The sequence below is a fragment of the Exophiala mesophila genome (assembly GCF_000836275.1).
Source record: "Exophiala mesophila strain CBS 40295 unplaced genomic scaffold supercont1.4, whole genome shotgun sequence".
In the NCBI taxonomy this organism is placed as follows: domain Eukaryota; kingdom Fungi; phylum Ascomycota; class Eurotiomycetes; order Chaetothyriales; family Herpotrichiellaceae; genus Exophiala; species Exophiala mesophila.
In genome coordinates, this window is record NW_015622507.1 from 2,834,692 (window position 1) to 2,855,474 (window position 20,783).

General features: G+C 49.6%; 5 protein-coding genes across 7 annotated transcripts; all 5 read left to right on the forward strand.

Annotated features, from left to right (window-relative positions):
* The first annotated feature begins 218 nt into the window (after positions 1-218).
* PV10_06145 (uncharacterized protein) lies at positions 219-1,949 on the forward strand. The gene has a single exon (XM_016370908.1). The coding sequence runs from the start codon at positions 571-573 to the stop codon at positions 1,684-1,686; it is 1,116 nt and encodes a 371-aa protein (XP_016223201.1). The 5' UTR covers positions 219-570; the 3' UTR covers positions 1,687-1,949.
* Positions 1,950-2,382: 433 nt separating this feature from the next.
* PV10_06146 lies at positions 2,383-5,066 on the forward strand. 3 transcript variants are annotated; one of them, XM_016370911.1, is made up of 4 exons: positions 2,383-2,646; positions 2,791-2,905; positions 2,966-3,841; positions 3,898-5,066. In XM_016370911.1, exons 2-4 carry the CDS (start codon positions 2,872-2,874, stop codon positions 4,761-4,763), a joined length of 1,776 nt encoding a protein of 591 aa, XP_016223204.1. In that variant the 5' UTR covers positions 2,383-2,646; positions 2,791-2,871; the 3' UTR covers positions 4,764-5,066. The 3 variants fall into 3 exon arrangements, with proteins under 3 accessions (XP_016223204.1, XP_016223203.1, XP_016223202.1); XM_016370910.1 differs by having other exon boundaries at positions 2,383-2,905; XM_016370909.1 differs by having other exon boundaries at positions 2,383-3,841.
* A 3,961-nt stretch (positions 5,067-9,027) lies between these two features.
* On the forward strand, positions 9,028-10,893 carry PV10_06147 (uncharacterized protein). Its single transcript, XM_016370912.1, has 3 exons — positions 9,028-9,904; positions 9,976-10,642; positions 10,729-10,893. Exons 1-3 carry the CDS (start codon positions 9,451-9,453, stop codon positions 10,742-10,744), a joined length of 1,137 nt encoding a protein of 378 aa, XP_016223205.1. The 5' UTR covers positions 9,028-9,450; the 3' UTR covers positions 10,745-10,893.
* A 3,490-nt stretch (positions 10,894-14,383) lies between these two features.
* On the forward strand, positions 14,384-17,065 carry PV10_06148 (uncharacterized protein). Its single transcript, XM_016370913.1, has 4 exons — positions 14,384-15,186; positions 15,238-15,440; positions 15,491-15,899; positions 15,953-17,065. Exons 1-4 carry the CDS (start codon positions 15,075-15,077, stop codon positions 16,585-16,587), a joined length of 1,359 nt encoding a protein of 452 aa, XP_016223206.1. The 5' UTR covers positions 14,384-15,074; the 3' UTR covers positions 16,588-17,065.
* An 834-nt stretch (positions 17,066-17,899) lies between these two features.
* On the forward strand, positions 17,900-20,382 carry PV10_06149 (uncharacterized protein). The gene is made up of 5 exons (XM_016370914.1): positions 17,900-18,185; positions 18,239-18,811; positions 18,962-19,204; positions 19,255-19,526; positions 19,581-20,382. The coding sequence occupies exons 2-5, from the start codon at positions 18,267-18,269 to the stop codon at positions 20,213-20,215; spliced, it is 1,695 nt and encodes a 564-aa protein (XP_016223207.1). The 5' UTR covers positions 17,900-18,185; positions 18,239-18,266; the 3' UTR covers positions 20,216-20,382.
* The last annotated feature ends 401 nt before the right edge of the window (positions 20,383-20,783 follow it).

Consider the following 20,783-nt stretch of genomic DNA (forward strand, 5'->3'; position numbering starts at 1 on the left):
GAGGACAATGCGGGGAAGGAGCCGTGCTTGGGCCGTGAATTTCGATCTGGCGGTGGTATGCACCCTTCATGATAGTGTTGTTGCACTCCGCCATACAAGACTCACGAAAATCACGTGGAAAGACCCCCCTGCTACGCCTGCCCACTACGTCGAAGCAAATGACGGAATAAACCGAGGCAGCAATTCAGATTCATCGTCCCACGTCCTCAAACTCAAGGCGCAGCCAACACGCGAAATCCATCGATCACACACCGTTCAGGCTGTCTTATTACGCGTCCCACCTTCCCTCGCTCACCTGGCCAGCATCGGGACGATTATCATGGTTGTTCTAATCAACCCTTGCATCTAAACGGATAAGTACAACAAGAGACTTTGGTCCGCCCTTGACTGCTCCCGAGCAATGTCAAACGCATCGACTTGAACGCAGTGTAGGACACCAGGCTGTTGAATTCATTCTGAGTATCAATGCTTCCTCCGCTACACGCTCTTTGTGCCGAGTGTCTCGTCATCTCCATCCTTGTTCCTACATCGAGCCTGAGAATGCCATCAATATCATCGTGGTCTTGAAAGATGTCGGACATTGAAGACTATGCATACTCGCCTTATGACGATCTCGAAGATATTTTATACGATGCAGATCCGGCTCCCGAACTGGCAGACGATCTTGCAGAACACGCCCTCCACAGTCCCGTATACTTGGACGAGGTAGCTGGGTTTGAGCTGCAAGACTATTTCTCGGATTGGGAATATTACTCTGATGATTACATGGATGATGACCCGACCCTTGAATCACCATTGAAAGATGGAAAGGATCCTGCGAAACCATCCGTGACGAGAGGAAGAAAACGAAAGCTCGGCGAGACCCTTGATACAGCGTCAAGCACTCGACAGCACGATCGAGAATTACTGCTACGTCCAATTAAAGGGACAGTTTGGGCAGAACCGTCTAAACCTGGACCACCGCCATATAAGGTCGGCCAAGGTGATTCTGTGGCATTTCTGAAAGATTGGAAGCAGGTGTTTTCGATCCAAGACGATGGTTGGAACAAGGTAGCAAGCAAGACCGACAATGATGAATCTTGGGCAAAGGACATGAGCCTCGCGGACATGGGGCTAGGCACTCTGCACAGAGAGAAGTCTTTCGACCAGGGACGCCTTGAGTCCGAAGATGAGTACGACGAGGAGGCAGAGGAGGAGGGAGGAGAAGGAGAAGAAGAGCAAGGGGAAGAGGAAGATGACGAGGTCGAGAATGACGATGAAACGCCGCAGAAGGGTGTTAATGTTCCAACAGAGGGTGAAGGTGTGAGCTCATTGCGTGTCAGAGATGATGGTGCACGAGCGAATGGCCTTGAAAAGGACGCTGACTCGCAGAAGGCGGAAGGGGATACGACTAGCGAAGAGGGCCATCACAGGAAACGACGTCGATACAAGGCAGCCCTCCCATCTCCTCCCAATTCCACCGAACACGTTACGAATGGAGCAGAAGTGGCGTCATCATACGGAGGCGAGACTCAAAACAGCAAGAAACGTAAAGCATCTCCTGGAGCGCTTGAAGGCGAGAGACTACCATCAAAGTCGGACGCTCGGGCGAAACCTGACGCAGCCAATGCAAGACGAGAGAACGAGGCTACGGGTTCCAGGCAGAGTCGACGCACGACACGCAGTGCCAGTAGCAACCAGAAGTGAGAAAAGCAGGTGGACAAGACTGGCGGAAGAAGCTAGATGGTGATTTCAGATAGCAGCGGAAAGCAATGTTTCCTATGAGTTATGAGGATGGGCATATAACCAGAGTTCAGAGTTGACTGAACCAATGATTACCAATTCATCACGGGTGATTTGCGGCGTGCTTGGCTTAATTCGGAGAAATTCCCCAGGGTGGGCGGACGAGAATAATGAAATTGTACAGGCATAAAGAATGGGCGATGAGCGATGAGTGTTGCCGAGACACAATAGCATCTAGCAGAAGCACATTATGATGACCCAGGTCCGAGTATAAGTATGGATACTTCTTAGGTGCCTAGATATAGGAGATGTGTGCGGAAAAATAAGGTAGGGTTATAGAGCCTGAGGTGGAAATCTTGACTCTGGATCAGGTAACCCTTTAACCCCCCAATAATTGGCACCTGTAAAGGTGCTTCCTCAGGGCTAAATCCCCCGGGAATGCACGTTGGAGACAGTGACGGTAAGATGTCTGTAAGTAAGTAGACTCCCCGTTGTAAGGACCCGCCGCCTGAGCGTTTGGGCGTCTCAAAGGTGGGAGCCACTCATGATTCATTCTTGGCGGATTATTCAATCATTCGTCCACAAGACTCACAGATTGTGTAAAGCGGCATCTCCACCTCCAAATTCGACTCCGACCTTTCCTCCAGTCCCAAACTGCCACCTGACTGCATCTGCATCTAACCTGCTACATCTGTTACTCGTCCAATTGCACATTATTCCTATCAAACGTCGAGCTGGTCATATCACATCTACTTCTTTGACATTGCTACTTTCTTTCTTGCTCAAGATAATTGCCCTCCAGACACTCCCATCGTCCTGCGACTCCCGTCGGCTCTCGGACTTTTGTTGGATAAGGTGTCCCTACATCCATCCCAACTTTGGAGATACGCCTCTCGCCCACAATCTGCTGAATAATTCAACACAGTATGTACCGTCAAAGGCCTTGATCCTACAACACCAATATGACAAGATGGAGAATGCAAGAGCCTGGGACTCGATTCACTGGGGCCTTGTTGCGCCGCAGCTTCTGTCTCAACACACTTTGCTGATTTTGCACCTCCTTTCTAGAAACCCGATTTCTCTCCATCACTCTTTGATGGGTCCTTTCGCTTTGCCTGCTCAGCCGTAGAAGAGAGGATTGGAGTCATCATGGCGCTCGTCGCTTCTCCTGACCTGCACAAAAGTATTACATCCGACATGAGCCATCCATCAGTCCACTCGGCCGTTGACACTGAAATTTCAGACTCCTACCTCTCATCCCCCGACACCCCCTCGACCATTTTCCCGGAGAGACTCATTCGCCCTCTCCCTAAGCGGACTCTGAAATCGAGACTATCTCAGGAAGCCGCCGACGCCATCACTTATCCTCCTGCCCTACCTTCCTCGAGCCTCCCCACCTACACTCATTATGGCGAAAATGGTGAATTTCTGAACGATTCCAAGGTCTTGGTTCAGCACCATGGCGATGGATACGACCATGACCATGACCATGATCACGACCATGATCACGACCACGATCACGACCACGATCACGACCATGACCACGACCATGATCATGATCATTATGACGATGATCACGAGCATGATCACTGCCCACATCATCATCACCACCACCATCACCATCACCATCACCACCACCACTGTCACCATGACGATGACGAAGATGACCTTGATTCAGCAGATGACTCCATCGAACCGATCCGCTCCTCGACTTCTTATCGTACCACTTCACAGTCTCCTCGTACAGGACGTCAGTCACGTTATGAAGTTAAGGCTACTGGTTCTGGCCCGGATGGCTACGAGGCTTTTGAAAATACAAATAACAAGAAGAAACGGAAAATTCCGACGTCTGGCAGCCTGAGCCTCCACCATTCCGGCTTGACAAATGACTTGTCGCATATGTCAGTGACGAATGGAAAGGATTCACATTCCGACGACCCATATCATATTGCCCCAACCTATGGTGGGAGTCCATCTGGACTTGGTGTACAGGGTGCTGGAAGAGGTCGCAACAGTAGAAAGTTGCCTAGCCGGAATCCCTTGGGCGTTTCGGTCAATGGTTCTAATGCGCGGGGTGGAACTTCCAGATACGACCAGAATCTGAACGCCAACGCTAGAGGTATGAAGCAAGGAACAGGAACCCCTGATGATTCATGAGACTAACTGTTTATGAAGCTGAAGAGACCAAGGACCAGGGAATCATCTCCGCCGCCATTGCGAATGCCACAGCATTATTACGTAAGCCTCTCGCCAAAGGACAAGAGAACGTTGGCGTTCTCGATCAGCAAGTCAAACAAGCGCACACCAACTCCCAATTTACTTTTACTTGTGAAGGAGAAGCAAAGGGTGTCACCTTTCCAGAACAGAGTCTTTACTCTCCAGGTTATAGCCAGCGTGCGAACCACACGACCTCTAGTCAAGCGGGGCCGAGTCAGAAGCACGCTCCCCAGGGAAATCAGACTGCCACCAATGCTGGCGCGCAGCCCGGGCAGCAAGGGACAGCAGCGTCAGCAGCAGGAGCTGCCAACACGCAGGAAAAGAAACCTCGCCGGAAACGCAGCGATGTGTATGCACTGGTGGCACGACAGAGGAAGATTCAGCAAGAGTACAACAACCTACAACATCCACCATCGGCGGAGGACATTTGGATTTGTGAGTTCTGCGAGTACGAGAGTATCTTCGGGCAACCTCCACATGCCCTGATTCGACAGTACGAGATCAAGGATCGCAAAGAGCGTCGGCGCCTGGCGGAAAAGAGGAGGTTGTTGGAAAAGGCCAAATTAAAAGGTCGCAAGGGACGGAAGCAGAGCAAGAATGCGGCCAAGGCTGCAAGTCAAGCGGCCAACTTGAACCATCACAGCTACGACAATCAGTCGTTGGATCAGGTTGGAGAGGAAGACGGGGATTTTTTTGACGACGAAACCATACCAGCGCCTCCACCGCCGACTCAAGCGCCAGCCAAGCAACACCACGTGCCAGGAGCTTATAATGCAACCATGGGGAAAGCAGGAGGAGGCATTTCGGCAACAGGAGCGGGATAGGAGCGAAGAGGACCTCGAGCACGTGTGTGTTTGATCCGTCTGCTTTTCTGTCGAGTCTCTGTTGAGCGTTGCGTCTCCTTGCTCGTTTGGAGCCTGTTCCTTTGTATTGCATTATTGTCTGGGTTTGGTTTGGTACCATGGTCTGGTGTCTGTCGGTTGATTGTTATTACATAGTTGATTTGTTTCCCTTCATTTGCCCCCACCCCCTGGCATAGCCCTTGCACATACTCCTCTCTAGACAAATACGAATCCGGCAGATTTGCTGGTGATAGGCATTATGGAGGTTTTCTTGATAGTTTTAGCAGACACGTGGTGTCAAGTCGACACCTTGGACTGGCGTGGCTACCTAGTCTTAGCCAACCGCCATTCAATGATCCTCAGCCAAGAGGCCGCCCTCGTCCAACTTTTTGCTGTGAATGCATACGGAGTACGCCTCAAGGACGAATCCTTGGCACTGAGAACAACTGATGACGCACGCAATCTGCAGACTAAAACAAACCCTTGCCATCCAACATGTCCAAGTTCAAGATTTGGATCTAGGAACAGAGCAAGATCAAGGTTTCTCTCCAGCCACAAACGAGTGCATGAGTGCATACCTTCAAGTTACTTGCGTTATAGTTGGTGAGTCGTCCGGATCGTCATGAATCTCGCTTCGCTTCCAGGGATTCCACTCCACGCAGCTCGGTTTGCATATATGGCTGGTCATTGCGTGTCACTGTCATTGTCGCTGTCCTTATCATCGCGGCCATCATCAGGTGAATGGTGGACTATACTTTGACAGGAGAGAGAGTGTGTCCATCTGTCTATCTCTCCGTCTCTGGGTTTACTGTCGGACTTCGATTGATCTGGCCGATTGACCAACTTGCTCAACAAACAAAGCCCGATTTCCAGTCCTCGTATCCGCTGCCTTGACACGATCTCTGGGACAGCTCAGCACTACCATAATCGTCATCAAGAACCATCGCCTCATCCAACAAAGACCGTTGCAGTACATGAGTAAGAATAACCGGTGCTGAACAAAGATTCTTTCGAGACTCTACGCCCTCCTCATTCCGCCCAACAAACAGAGATTGATCACCACTTGTCTGTTGTTTCCTTTGACTCGACACTAATCTCGGCTTCTTCTTTGTTTGGAGAGGTCGAGTCAATCAACTCAACCCAACGGATCCCACCGGACCATATCACTCCTACAAAACCCCCTCGCCCCTCGGAGACCAGGTCAAATCGCCCTCATCTAACCTAGTTATATCCCCCCGAGATCAGACATCTTGACTGCAATATCAAGCCTCAAGCCTCAAGTCTACACCATATAGTAAGTCCTTTCTCAACAATACTAAAAAAAATTCCCAAGGAACTCCTCCTTCCTCTGCTTACATACAAAACAACTCCGCTAATATCATTCACATTCAGCATATCAAAACCCACCCACAGAGAATTAAAGATCTATGGCACTCGGCATGGGCAACAAAAGGCGGGGCGCGAGCTCGCACCCCATAATGAAACCTAGCACCATTCTCCGCCTCATCCTGCGCCTCTTCCAGCTCGTACAAGCTTTAGTCGTAATCGGCTACTATGGAACCTACCTCAATCGCGCCATGAAAGCCGACAAATACGCCGATGGCAAATGGGTTCGTGGACCTGACACAATCCCTCCAGAATTCAGCAGACTAATCTCAGCTCTCCAGATTTTCGCCGTTGTGGTCGGATCCATCTCGGCCTTTGTGGCTCTCATATACGGCATAGCCGAAGCACTTTTATTTAAACGCCATCTCGGCTACGTCTTTGCAGTGGATCTGATACTTTTGATTCTCTGGATCGTACTAACCGGTTTGTTTGGACATATGTATTTCTCCGAGAACGTCGAAATGGATAAAGACATTGAGAAGATGAAGACGGCGGCTATTTTTGATGCTATTGGACTGGGGCTCTGGTCGGTTTCACTGACGATTGCAGTTTTCATGTTCAAAAAGGCTCGTACAGCTTCGGGGAAGTCTTCGACTGGTGGGAGTAGGTGGCATGGTCGTCAACGTGCGGGGTCGGCGAATGCGGATTATTCATATTGATATCGATGTCGATATCGATAATGACAATCACCAACACAAGGATCACCCACTGATGATGACTGGCCAATGGCGTGGAAAATCAAAATACTTACCACGACAGACTGGTGATATATGATATACGAGTTATATCTCGCCTCACCCGGACTCAAATTTCATACAGTCCCGGGGATGGATATGACAAAGAAGTCCGTGCCCCTTTTGTGAAACACAATTGGATCATGAAGGAAGGCGAGACAAAAAGACCAAAGATGAATGGTGAATCTTGGACCGCAAATTCAAGTGCATTTTGGTGGCTTTGCGACTTTTGGCATTGTATATGCAAGCATGCAAGCGAGAGATACCCATATGAAGAAAGTATTAGCATATTATTTTGAATTTCACCAAGAAATATCCTCTAGCGTATGAAGATATTGATGAGATTACATGATGGCGTTGTTTTGAGTTGGTGTTTCGACTGATGCTGTGGTTTAGAATGTGCCGCCATCACCGTATCTGGATCTTGCGACAATGGTCTCAAAGTAAACAGTACTAAGGACGGTACCTAATGAAGCCACAAGGCTACAAAGCCACGGGAGGTTAAAAGCCATCGCTTACTCCGTTTCTGTAAGTAGCACAATAAATAATTAAAATGTATAACGTACATTAGACATACGAACATATTAGCATTTATCATAACTTTAAGTACACAATACATCCAATGGCCAAACTCAAGGTCGACAACAGAATACGTTAGGTACCTACCTATGAACCATCTCGAAGTGAGTTTCAAGTACTCTTGAGTCAAACTTCCATGCCACCCCAACAGCGTCTTGGCTAAGTCATGGCAAACCACAATCCAAGACTGCAAATACTGCAAGAACTGGCGAAGTGCAATAAAAATGTAGACTGGGAAGAAGATAAATGGAGACACTGGAGATCAATTCCGGGTTTGATCCCGTCGTCTCAATTACCCTATTGTGCCTGTACTCTAATCTAAGTTACCTAGGTAGGCATTCACTCACAATGAACTTCCTTACTCAGCGGTTAAGTAATTGTAGCTGTGACATTGGCATACGCATCATGATCGTCAAAACTCAAGAAGCCATAGGAGGCCAGTGACGTTGACTTGGATTTTTTGAGTTGGATCTGCAGTACACCGCAACGATCACGACCCTTGACCCTTGTGCCCTCCTCCGCCCGCACCGAGCTAGCACGCATCGCGCCATCGCACCTTCTCGCCTCGACCCTATTCCTCAATTTTTCCCATTCCAATAAACCTCTGCCCTAACCGTGCCCTATCCTGCCATACATGAGGGTTTTGAATTGCGGGCCGTTGGCTGAGACCGTGTGGTGCGTGGCTTTTTTTTCAACATGGGTCTGGGCTATGGGTATGGTCATGGACACTCATATGTAGGCACACACGGCACTGTGGCCATTGCGCACTGGGGGCAAATACTACTAAGCTAAGGTATCTACTTACTGGTTGGGGAATTCGGCGAGACTTGCCTTATCAAAACTCTGAAACGTAACTCCATACAGAGGAAGGTAGGGGACCACGGGGCTCGTGTAAATCAATAGCTTAATTAAGGTAGGTAGGTAGGTACCTGGGGTATTTTGGAAGAACTGGAATATTTTAAGTGTGGCCAGGACCATCTACCTACCTACCTTACCTAGGTATCTACGAGGACGTACTGTAGGTGGTGGGTGTCGCTGATACCTACCTGACTGCCTACCTACCTACCTCCCCTGGGTATCTGCATCACACACACACTCACACCACACTCACATGCAAAAACAATAATAAAAATCTTAGGTCCCTGATGTACATACCGTGCTCCCTGTATGCATCGCGCGTATGTAACATAGTAAAGTCTTAGTGCGCAAATATGCGTATCCATTTCCCTCATCTGAATCAACCCTCCCTGCTATTCCCCCCAAATAAACTGGACCCCGATCTTAGAGTATCCCACAGTCATCCGTGTGGTGCCCTGTGGTCCCTGGCAGTGCTTCTAGTCCGCGTCCATGGTGCCACTTTGCTATCGATTCAGGCCCATAGCTCTTTTAGCTCCCCGCTTTTATAACTTGTGTTGTGTCTTGTGTTTCCCCCCTTTGGTCACTCTGGTCCCTTTGGGCCCCCCCTCCCCCCCACCTCTGACGTCGGTCGCTTTCAACATTTTTGGAGTATGCGTCCTTTGGACAGATGGTCATTTGGACGGTAGATACACAGACAGAATTGCAGTCAAGTTTTTGTTGTGAAGGAACTTGAGCTTCCTATACTACATACTAATCTACCTATTGTACCTTGATCTCATCTCATATATTTTTTTGTGGTGAGATTAACCAGTCTTGTATCATATCATAGCCTACTCTCCCCTCCTCCCCTTCTCCTACCAAGGACGACTTAAAAACTCCCGGTTCATTCGTCCGGACGACGACGTGGTCAAGTTTTTGGTCATATTATTTTCGAGACTCACTCACTCGCCCGTGGTTCTCCAACCACTGAATTGATATACTACACCTAATTCAACATTGGTTCCGCGGAAGACAACGATATTCTGCTCCAGCATCGACTCCTCGAACGAGACATTTGTCTTTCAAATCGAGTCACCTCACAAAAAGCATAACATTCCTTGCAACCAGTCAAGATGAATACACAGACCTCCCTTCGCATGCTCAATCGTCTGGGCACGACCAGCATCCGATCTGCTGCGCCGCTCACAAAACCTCGCACCACCTTTCGGTGCTTTTCCAAAACCCCAACCCGCAGCCTCCGATTGTCACCTTTTATGAATGACAAATCCGACCCTTATCATAAATCGAGCACAGAAGCAACTGGCGTAAGTGCAGGACCTCATGAAGGGTCGGCTTCTCGAACCGATCGCGAGATCGTGGTGGAATACCCAGAAGATGAGACAGTCTTTGAGGAACATGAGCGACCTCTACGTGGCCTAGGCGGTGTCCAGAACGTTCGAACTCTTCCAACCTTCTCGCTCGAGGGAAGGACTGTCATCGTCACAGGTGGTGCTAGAGGTCTTGGTCTCGTCATGGGACAAGCTATCGTCAACTCCGGCGCGGATTTGGCCATTGTTGATTTGAACAGTAAGTGCCCCATCACCCTAACTTACCTATTTATCGATTCTTCTGTTCTAACAGCTGTCCTACGCAATCAGAGGACGAAGGTGAGAAGCAGGCCGCAGAACTCATTCGTCTGTTCAAGAAAGACTTCCCCGATGAAGAACCTCCAAAGGTGACTGCGCACTATTCGGACGTCTCAGACCCAGAAAGTGTCGAATCTTGCATACAAGAGGTCATCAGCCAGCATAACAAGATCGACCATCTGGTCACTTCTGCAGGCTTCACCGAAAATTTCTCCGCCGAGACCTATCCATATGACCGCATCAAGAAGCTTTGGGGCGTCAACGTTGACGGCACCTACCTGTTTGCCACCAGTGTTGCCCGCCATTTGATGGAAAGAGGTGGTTCCATCACCCATGGAAGTATCGTCATGATTGGCAGCATGTCCGGCGCCATCGTCAACGTCCCACAGCCTCAAGCTCCATACAACGCCGCCAAAGCCGCTGTCCGACACCTTGCCGCCAGTTTGGCGGTCGAATGGGCCCACGCCCACATCCGAGTCAACTGCATCTCCCCTGGTTACATGTTGACAGCCTTGACTCGAAAGATTCTCGACGACAACCCAGAATTGATGAAGAAGTGGACATCACTGATCCCTGTGGGTAAGATGGGATCTCCAGAGGATTTGCAGGGGGCTGTTATCTATTTGCTCAGCGACGCCAGTCGTTATGTCACTGGTGCCGACCTCAGAGTTGATGGAGGGTAAGTGAAATCCAAATCCACATTCTTAGTCCACCAATAAACATATTGGTTGTGGAGTGTGAATCAGGGACTAACCGTCTCGCTAGATATACTTGCACCTAGAAAAACCACAGACTGCGTTGCCCTAATATCATGCCGACCAAGGCAATTGTCTGCCTTTGAATGCATGTACATATACTTGATGGCATTTGTAGATCGGGGGTGGTCTGGAGAGAAAGAGTTGCAATTTACATACAGCGATTTTCAGAACATTCCTCATTGGTAAATCGTGTCGTGAGAACGCGCCCACCTAATCCTTGAAGCAGGAAACTACCATCTCCTGAGACAACCCACAACCCACAGTCTATGATTCTTGTCAAAGTTGGCTGTTGTCGCCTTTTGAAATGGTGGCGTTCGCCAAGTATATGCCGGTACTTTTTGGGTATCAAGCTGTGAAACATGTGAACATCCATTTGTGGTCTGGAGTGGCCAGGTAGGTAGTTGGAGCCTGACCCGAAAACGTGGGTGTGGGACGACGATCGATGATGGGTGGCGGGTGCATGGAAGCAACGTGGGAGTGGTCCTGTGATGCGGCTGGACTTGACAAGGCTGGCGTGCTTCGGCTACAGAGCCTAGAACCACACATCGACTGCAAAAGGTGGCTTGGGGAATCGTTGGGGGTGACACCGTTGCTCTGTCACACATGATGGTGGAAAAGGTGAGTCCTGCCCATGTCTGGCTCCATGTTGTTCGTGATTTACAAGTCTAGAAGGTGGGCTTTTGACTGTGAGAAGCAAAGTCAGCCAAGAGGGTAATTTGGATTGGCGCTCCAGAACAACCGATCTACGGCTTGGAGGGAAAGAGGTTGACTTTCAAGTAGGTGGCAGGCAAAGACACTGCAGGATCGACAGCAGTGTAACATATCCCGATGAAGACATCAAAGGCCTGGCAAAGATTGAGGATGGCGTGGATGGTTGCTTCAAATGCTTACGCATGTGACATGATTCATGTACAAAGATAGGTAGATATCCCCGTTCCTAGATAAGGTGGCGTGGGTTGAGTACCTAGAAATGGGGTGGTCGTTTGGCAAGTCGAGGGCCTCGGTGCTGCTCAGTGCTTGGTGTTCATTAACCTACGGTGCGCTGAGCTAAGCTAGCTCCCCGTTAGTGGCAAACAGCCATGTGGCAGCGACAGGGCCGAGACTCTGAAGGGCTAGGGGAAGGGACCACAACACGCCGTGCTACCACTACCAACACTACCTAACGCTATGCTATGCCTGACCTTTTACCCCCACTTCCAATATCTCAGCGGAGATATGTGTACGAAGTCACTACTACTCAAATATTTCCAGCCAGGCACCCAGGCACCCGGCTAACAGGAGAACTCCGTGTTTTTTCAGGCATTTAGGAAGGAGGTATCATAGGTCGCTTACAGATTGTACATCACGAGTGTGCTGGGTAGGAGCGGGTGGTGGATCCGTCTGATGGTGAAATGGAGATGGAGGCTGGAAATGAGACCGGGGAATCAAGCTCTGTCTGTCTTGTATTGCGAGTTGAGAAACGGCGAGTACTCCGATGTGGGAGTAGAAACCAGGTTCATAAGGTAGATACCTAGTAAACACCCGTGGCACCTTGTTGTTGCATAGGTACTTAAGGAACTACCAAGGCAGGCACGATAGGTAAGGTACTCTGGTACAACTGCTATGGCTGCCTCTGACTCGCTCGTCGGAGAATCCTGAGCCACAAAACTCCACAAACCACAAATGCCACCTTCACTTCGATGAATTCTTTGGTGGCTGGGCTTCACCGGGAGCGCCCGAAGGCCCGAGACTCCCATGCAAGTTTATGGTGTCGAATCAACAACCATGCATCACTACTCAAGGCATGGATTGAGTCGTTTCATCCCTGCTCAAAACGCCGACACCAAGAACAACCATGGCACCATGGCAGCAGGGCTCGACTTTTCCATGAAGCAGACTCTATAGTAACTATCTTGTAGGTAGGTACCTGTAACATCCATGGGGAATTGTGTTAACCTACAATCGGCGAATTAGGTAGGTAGTAGCACATATCGAACATTGACATCGCCAATAAGTACTCCGTACGCTCACAGTACGCTCGCAGTACACTACTACAGTATCATAATTCTCAGTCCCACCCTAGCAAACGCTCCAAGTCACTAACTGGGGGCCATCTGGCTCTTGAGTTCTCGACTTTTCCATAGCCTCCACTTTTCCACGATCCCTGTCCTAGGTGCCTGGGTGCCACCATCCAAGCGCTGATCCCTTTCCGACATCAAGCGGTGAGGAGTATATTGTCCAAGGCCCTGAAGCAGGAATATCTTATTTGGGTGTCGCCCTCGATCCGGTGCAAAGGATCTTCTGGGCCAGCCACGCCGATTGACCGCCATGTAAAGACGAATGATTGATTGGACCGAACCAACAACAAAAAACGTAGTAACTTGGAACCTCGACGGATGTACCTACCGGCACGACCGGTCGAACATGGAGGATCACTTTTACTTTGTTGATTGATACCTCAAAATTGTGATCCACTCCGAGTCATGGAGATCATTGCACTGCCCCAGGCTACTACAGGCTGGCAGATTCGAATTAGTAGTGAGCAAGCATTCCATGTATGACTGACGACCAGGTGCAAACTCCAAAGCAAGTCGGCTGTTGTCACCCCCAAGCTCCCACGCATCCCAGTAGGTACAACCTCCAGGGTACCGACAGCTAGCCTACGTCCTACAGCATCTCTTACATTCCTTTTGAACCACTTAGACCGTCAGAACCATCCACAGACAGTATGTACATTTATGCCTTACTACTGTAAATCTGCGTATATGCGTATGCATCCTACCTGAATAGCCGAGATTTTGACGATTTGCTTTTCGCGTCCGTGACATCCTGACAGAATCCCTGCCCATCACTTTGATGCCACTTGACACTTTGACCACTTGGCCACTAACTACACTCTTGTTCGCTTGTATATACCTAGAATCCAACAGACCACGTTCTTGCTGATACTCGAGAAGGTCATGATATGCAGTCGGCCTATCTGCTGTCTGCCTGTCTCACATTCGATGTACCTGTCCCCGTCGATGATAATCACCTTGCACAAGCACAGTGGCATACAAGCATTCATGAGGTAGCCCTCCCCATAGAACCGTCTCGACTGCGGACTCGCCAAACAATCATAGTCTGTTTTGCCCCATGACTTTTGTTCTGCGATGCTCTCACGTACAGTCAGACAGACCAAGGCATCCTCGAGACAATTCCAGCAGGGCTCTTTTCTTGAACCTGCCAATATCTCATCTGCTGATCTCCTTCTTTTGCCCCCAGCCCTCATCTTCCTCCCACTTGGCCAGAGTCTGCCAGAGTCTCGGTCACTAATGTACTCACTGCTTGCTCAGTCGCTTGGTTCCGAGGTTCTGACTCTGCACGCGGTTCCGGTACCTGCATTCGGGGCCGATGATCCATGGTTGGTACCTTACAATTCGCCGCATCAAACTCTTTCCGATTCTATGGATCGAGGCGTTGGTCGGCTGACTGAATAGATTCATTTCAATGACTTTGGAAGCCTCTACCGTGGCTCCACGTTTCCTGGTCCACCCGCCCTTTCACCAAGATGCAATCCGCTTTCCCCTGCCCCCTCCCGTCCACCAGTCCTCCAGTCTTGACTCTTCCGTCATTTTCATATCCACTTTGCTATTCCGCACTTTCCAGTCGACTGCCACCTTCTGTCCTTCTGCCACTGGTACCAGCTACTGCCTTGGATATCATTCATTAGGTACCTTCGTCACTTCCATATATTCTGCTCTTCCAACACAGCCACTTCACCTCTTACCCTTCGAATCCTCTCCGGGTCTGCCCAATATCGCTGGTTGCACCTTGAATTCTTGTCAACCTCCACCTCACGCCTTGACCCGGTCCGGAATTTTAGCTTTCTGCCGTCAGATCCTCTCCCGCTCCCCGGGCTCAATTTACCCAGGCACTGACACTACCGTACTTTCCCGATTCTGAGCCTCCTGAAGGTTCCCCTGCCCTGGGTGCCTGGTAATCAAGCTTCTGAGGTCGGTGTCCCAAGGCCAATCTTGACATGAGCACTACGCTACGCTTGCTTGAGTCACAAGTTACGCTACACACTACTGATTTCACTTCCACTCTTCGAATCGGCGGAAAATTTTCCTAGCCTCAATATCAACGCTTTCTCTTCCTAACATCCTCACACCGACATTGACCTCAAATCCAATCCCGTTGCTTCCCATCGCACCTGCCGCTGCCAGCGACAGTCATATATCTTGCCCGCCCTTTCGGCTAGTTGCAAGGACTTGATGTCCCACCCAGTTCTGCAATTTGCGACAGAGACATGTATTGCCTGGAAACATATCCTCACCTTGTTTGTTGGTGCTGCATAGTCTGAAACTGGGCTATCAGTTCAATTCTGATGCCATGGCCGCCATCCTTCCACAAGGGTTGATTCATCCCCCACCTGATGACCAACTGGTACTTGACACGGCGTCCCATACTGATAATCAAGACATACTGCGTCGCTTTTGGAGAGGTGGCTATATATGCTCTGGTGCCACGTCATTTGCGCTAACTCAATTCATAGTCTACTCCATTCAAAGTCATGCCAGTCATGATGATTCCAGTTCCAGAGCGAGCAATCTCTTTTGGAGGGTTTGGAGCAGTCCAAATCTATCACGCGCCATGCCGAGCACAACTTTGACTAGACTGCTACATCACTGCGGACAAGCATTTGAGTTGACTCCGATAGCCGATTCCATGCATTTACCTCGCTTGGGATCTTACGAGGTACATCCATCTTTGGTCGTCTTCCATCGTTCCCAAATTAATCTATCCAGGACTTTCCACCAGGCCCACGGACACACCATGCCATATCTTCTAAACCATCGACCCAGGCCAAGGCCTCTGACAAACTTCTTCAGCAACCCCAGTCTGAAGATACTACGTCGGGATCCACTTCCCAAAACACCTCAGAGTCAAGCTCACGACCATCATTGATTCGATCCACTAGTGGTGGTCGGTCAAGGCATAGCGTGTCAGTTGCTACTGGAAAGTCCAGGTCACGCCCACAACCTACTAGACGAAAATCGAGTACGCCAAAGTTACCACACGCAACAATGGCTCCCAAATCGCCCTTGCACAGTCCTAGGGCAGTGAGAGCAAGCTCTCAGCTCCAGGAACCAATCAATCCCGCATTGAATCGTCTAGGCCATCCAAATCCACCTCCGGGGCTCTTTGGTCCCCCAGGCAAGTCTCATCCCATGTGCATGGAGGTTCACATTCTGATAAGAAGCAAACAGGGAGCCCCAGTGCTAGCACCTTTGCGTTGCCTTCCGCATCTTCGTGGCAAAGCGACGAGTCGGCGCCGGAGAGGTCAACAGTATCAACAACTGTCCCACCCCCACCAACCGGTGATCTCGTAGATCCGGGATTCCGAGGGAAATTTGTGGAGAATCAGAAAAAATCTTCCATTAATCTGGCAGGGCTAAACAGAATGAGGAAAATTGGGAGCGTTGTTCGCTTCGCCGACGAAGAGGAAATAGAGGGGAAGGGCAAAGAGAGAGAAGCAGAACCGTTCTCAGAATCAGGTAGGAGGTTGTCGCAGATGACGACGGTGGCACACGACGATTCTGGCTCTTCTACAGACGAAGATCAGGGCTTGCCACTACAATTGCCTCGAACGAAAAGTCAACTAAGCTTATTGATCAAACACAAGAGAGACCAAACCGGAAGTCAAGACCTTGGACCACAATCTCCGACGATACCTGCTCCCTCTGAACCTAAAGAGAAGTCCAAAGAAGCAGAGCTCCTCAGCATGGGCCGAAGAGATGGTGTGACCAAAGCTGGGGGAATTCAGGTTCCTCGTCAACAAAGATTGAGCGATAATGACCCTTCGAAATCATCCATCCCGTCTAGCCCTGACCGATTGTTCTAAAGGCAAAGAGATCACTATACCAAGGGTTGGGAGAGCGTGAATGACACTGTACTACATTGACGACATTACGAAAAGACGGCCGCAACACATATTACGATAATCGTCTGCACTTCAACCGAGCAGTATTACAGCCTATCATCCTGATTACTATTCTTATAGTTTTAGGATCACCGGCATGAGAGGAGTATCTTTGGATGGCGAGATTCCTGGCCACGATTGATTACTCTCCTTTCTGAAAAGAAGAATATGGGCAGGTATCGCGTTTGCTTTGGAGTATGACTGCAAGGATTGGTGCAGATTCCTGAAAGTATTTGCATGACACAGGGACTGCAATGGAGTTTTTCTGTCGAGCGTTCCGAGCGTACATCACGAATTGACTGTATTATATAGTGATATTAGAACTTGAAGCATAGGTACCACGACACAATAGGTTTTCGGTGGAAGGCCTACAGAAGGTCCAATATATCTTTACTGCAACGATAAGCAAACAACCATTATTGATCTGTCTCATGTCATTAAACGTATCTCAGATGCCCTGCTCGTTTTGGTCTAGTAGTCGGCACCTTCGTGGCAGACTTCCTCTCCATTCCCCTGTGACGCGTGAATCTTGGAGACGCGTTTAAAGTTCGAGTTCGTGAGTATGTTGGATGCTTGGCAAGGGCGCCCACACGTGATGGCGTGAATGAAGGTGGATCCCGCTTACAGCCCACGATGACCCTCGTGCCTGCTTGATTTTGGCCAAGTCGGTCTGTCATCCGCCCCTGCCACCCGCCACCCACAAATTTGAGCGCCTACGAGAGGGACGTTGCAGAGCACCTTTCCCCGCCAATAAAATGATACAGACCGACAACTCATGAAGCGCAACATCGCAAGCGACACATCTCAATGCCGCCGGCACAAAGCTACCCGTCTTGACTCTTTTAATCGAGGTGTTCAAGTAAGTGGTGACAATCCTTTCCGGTTGGAAAGCCTGTGAACAGGAAGAGGGGAAACCCACCGGAGGCTAAAAGATCTCCAATTCGCAGCCACTGACCTTCGCAGAAAGCTAGATGGAGGGCCCACTCCAACTGACCATCCACTCTCTGCCGTTCTCTCACTGGCTGCAAGTGGCGAAGCCTTGGGTTGCCCTTGGAGCCTTTCTCCCCTAGCACCCCAAAGCACTCCAAGGACCCCATGGACCTGTAGGGTACCAGTTATGTCGGCCGTCGGTGTCGGTGGAAAAGAATCGCCCTAACCCACCCGGCCAGGCACTCGCTGGCCACCGTCAACTGGCAAATGTGTTATTGGTCCAAATCATCACTGACTGTGAGCCCGAAAACGAGACGAGGCCTCGTTCTTCTCGTCTGCTCCCAGACCTTTTGCAACCACCTGTTAACCGCACATTCGACCTTGTCGTTGCTTCATACTCTTTTGCGAAACATCTTTGTTCAACTTTTATACCATGCCATCCAGTTTATCCTGGCCCATTTGCTCAAGTTGCACGCCTTTTTGACCATTTCTCCCTCCAGCCCACTGTCACCCCCCAGACACCACGGCTAACCCGACCTTGTTCACGGCGCCACTACCTTTCCTACACCCTACAGAGCTTCCCCCCTCAAGTATGTCCAAAGCCGAGCTGCAAATTCTCTCAGACACTCATTCTAGCTTTCAGACCATCATCCTTGCGGGGAACTCCTACCATGAGTCCTCGACGCTCCTCTCGTGCCCGCTCCTCCCAGCAGCCTCCCTCCGGCCCAAACCACACCTCCTCTACCAGCTCCAACAGTGGAAAATTAGATCGTGACATACGATCACACAACCGAACAAATTCTCCTCGACCACCTTCCACTCAGCGGTCTGAGTCTGTTGACGGTGTAGACTCGTCCTCTCGTAGCGATCAAATCGCTCCACGTCGCAGTCGACGCAACGGCGAAGACAAGGAAGCCGTGCTCAACAACCCACTCGGTGATGATGACATCGACGTTGATCCAACTGAAGAGGAGGTCACTCGCTGCATATGTGAACAATCTGAATACCCAGGCCCCTCAGCCACCATCCGCCAGAACGCACCAAACGCAGAATCCTTGACCGAAGAAACTGGCAATTTCTTTGTTCAATGCGACTCCTGCAGTGTCTGGCAACATGGTGGTTGCATGGGTTTGCTCGATGAGTCCATGCTACCAGAAGAGTATTATTGCGAGCTCTGCAAACCCCGTTTCCACAAGATTACAAAGAACGTCAATGGGTATGTGAATCATCAAGTTCTTTCTTTTGCACGCGTGAAATGTGACAACCCATATTTTGGTTGTCAGTTTCGCATTAGACCTGGTTCACACAAAGATTGACAGTCATGCCGTACTTCACGCAAGAGACACTGACTAACATCGATTAACAGGCTTAAATCCTCCCGCTACCTCCCAGTTCTCGAACCCTCATCTCAACGATCTTCTCCTTCAAACTCGAACACAGAACAATCCCGAAAAAGGGAAACCAAGAAAGCCACCCTTGAAAGTACCAAGCGGAGGGCTACTATGAACAGCCGGAGCACATTCGAAGAAGCTGAGGCTGTTCGAAGATCAATCGAGGATACTAAAGAAGTTGGAACACTTGGAAAACGCACACGGGATGAGTCAGAAGAGTGAGTTGAGAATTTCACGTATTTGTGGCCATTGTGCTAATGCTCTGCAGTCTCAAACAAAATGCGAAGCGACCTCGCACCGGGTCGAACTCCTCGTCAGCGCCTTCAAAACGTAGCGAGTCTCCAGAGGCTGAGCAAGATGATTCGAATAGCAAGTCTGGTCTCACAAACCGAAACACAAACCAAAGCTCGCGAAGAGGAATCCCAAATCGAAACAACAAAGACAAAGAGATCCGAGACAAGCAGAAGGAGCAGCAGGCAGCCCAACGAGCAGAAGCGGCTAGTAAACGAAATGCTCGGTCCGAGCGTAGAAGAGGAGAAGGTACGCAACGACCAAGTTATGATATTAGGGATAAAGTTTACTGACTATCAACAGATTCACCCCCTCCTTCACCAAGCGTATCACCCTCCAAAGCTGCTCAAATAAACGGCAAAGCCAAAGCAGACTCGCCTTCTTCGGGAAAAGCAAGCAGTACTCGCAAGACCGGTCGACCACCCGCGCGAAGAGGAAGACTTGTTAGAAATCAATATACCCGAGATCAAACCAATGGAGACAATGGCACGCCATTGAGAGATATTGCATACGATTTGAACGGCAACGGGACCTCACCGAATGGTATCAATGGAGAAAGCGGGCGCAGCTCCAAGGCCAAGACACATCCAGCCAGAACAAGCCTCAACGAGATGAAACGACGAGTGGCCGCCATCTTGGAATTTGTCGGCCACATGCAAACAGAAAAGGCGTCGCAGTCAAACCAAGATTGTGGAAGCGGCAGCTCCAAGGGAGCCAACACTCCCAATGGAATCAAGAGCAATGTACATTTACCGACAGCGAGTTTGGTCAAAGCTGTAGAAGCCGGATTGAAAGACTCGAAAGCCAGTGAAGAGGATGGCTCTGTGCACCTGGTTGAAGACAAGGACTTTGGACAAAAGGGAAGTGTGGAAATGATGGAGACACTAACACGAGAATTGGTGTCATGGCAATCCGTCTATGGAACATATTCCAGATGATGCGAATGGGTACTCATGGGATGACATGGCATAATGGCGCACTGCCCTCGGGATTGATTTTTATCGCAAGGAATGGCTATTAGCCATGGAATAATGATGGACGAAATTTTGTAATTTATGGCGGTATATGATGGGCAGAGAGAAATATGATATCATTTCTGATGAAACTTTAAGTTCGGTTGAGCAAGCATCAACATAGCCCGCTGCGTTGTTCTGGACACCAATATCCGCTACCGACAGTACAGTATTCAGACAATACACGTTCAACCAAGCAACTTTCGTTGTTAACAATATATAAATCCATCCGGTGCCGCTGACTTGGATGACGTCGGTGTTGGTGCATCTTCCGAGAAGCCTTGCAAGCTCGGCACGCCGCATAACTTAAAATGACAAGAGAGACGGGGTATGCGTGTCACGCTAGAATGTTGCACCGTAGATCGTCTTTACATTCCTACAGTGTATGCATGCTGACATAATCTGAATATGTAAGCCGAAAACATAGCAGTACGGAGTAGTTCTGCCTGATGATCAACGTTGTCGGCAATCATGATTGGCCGAGGTTTCGAGC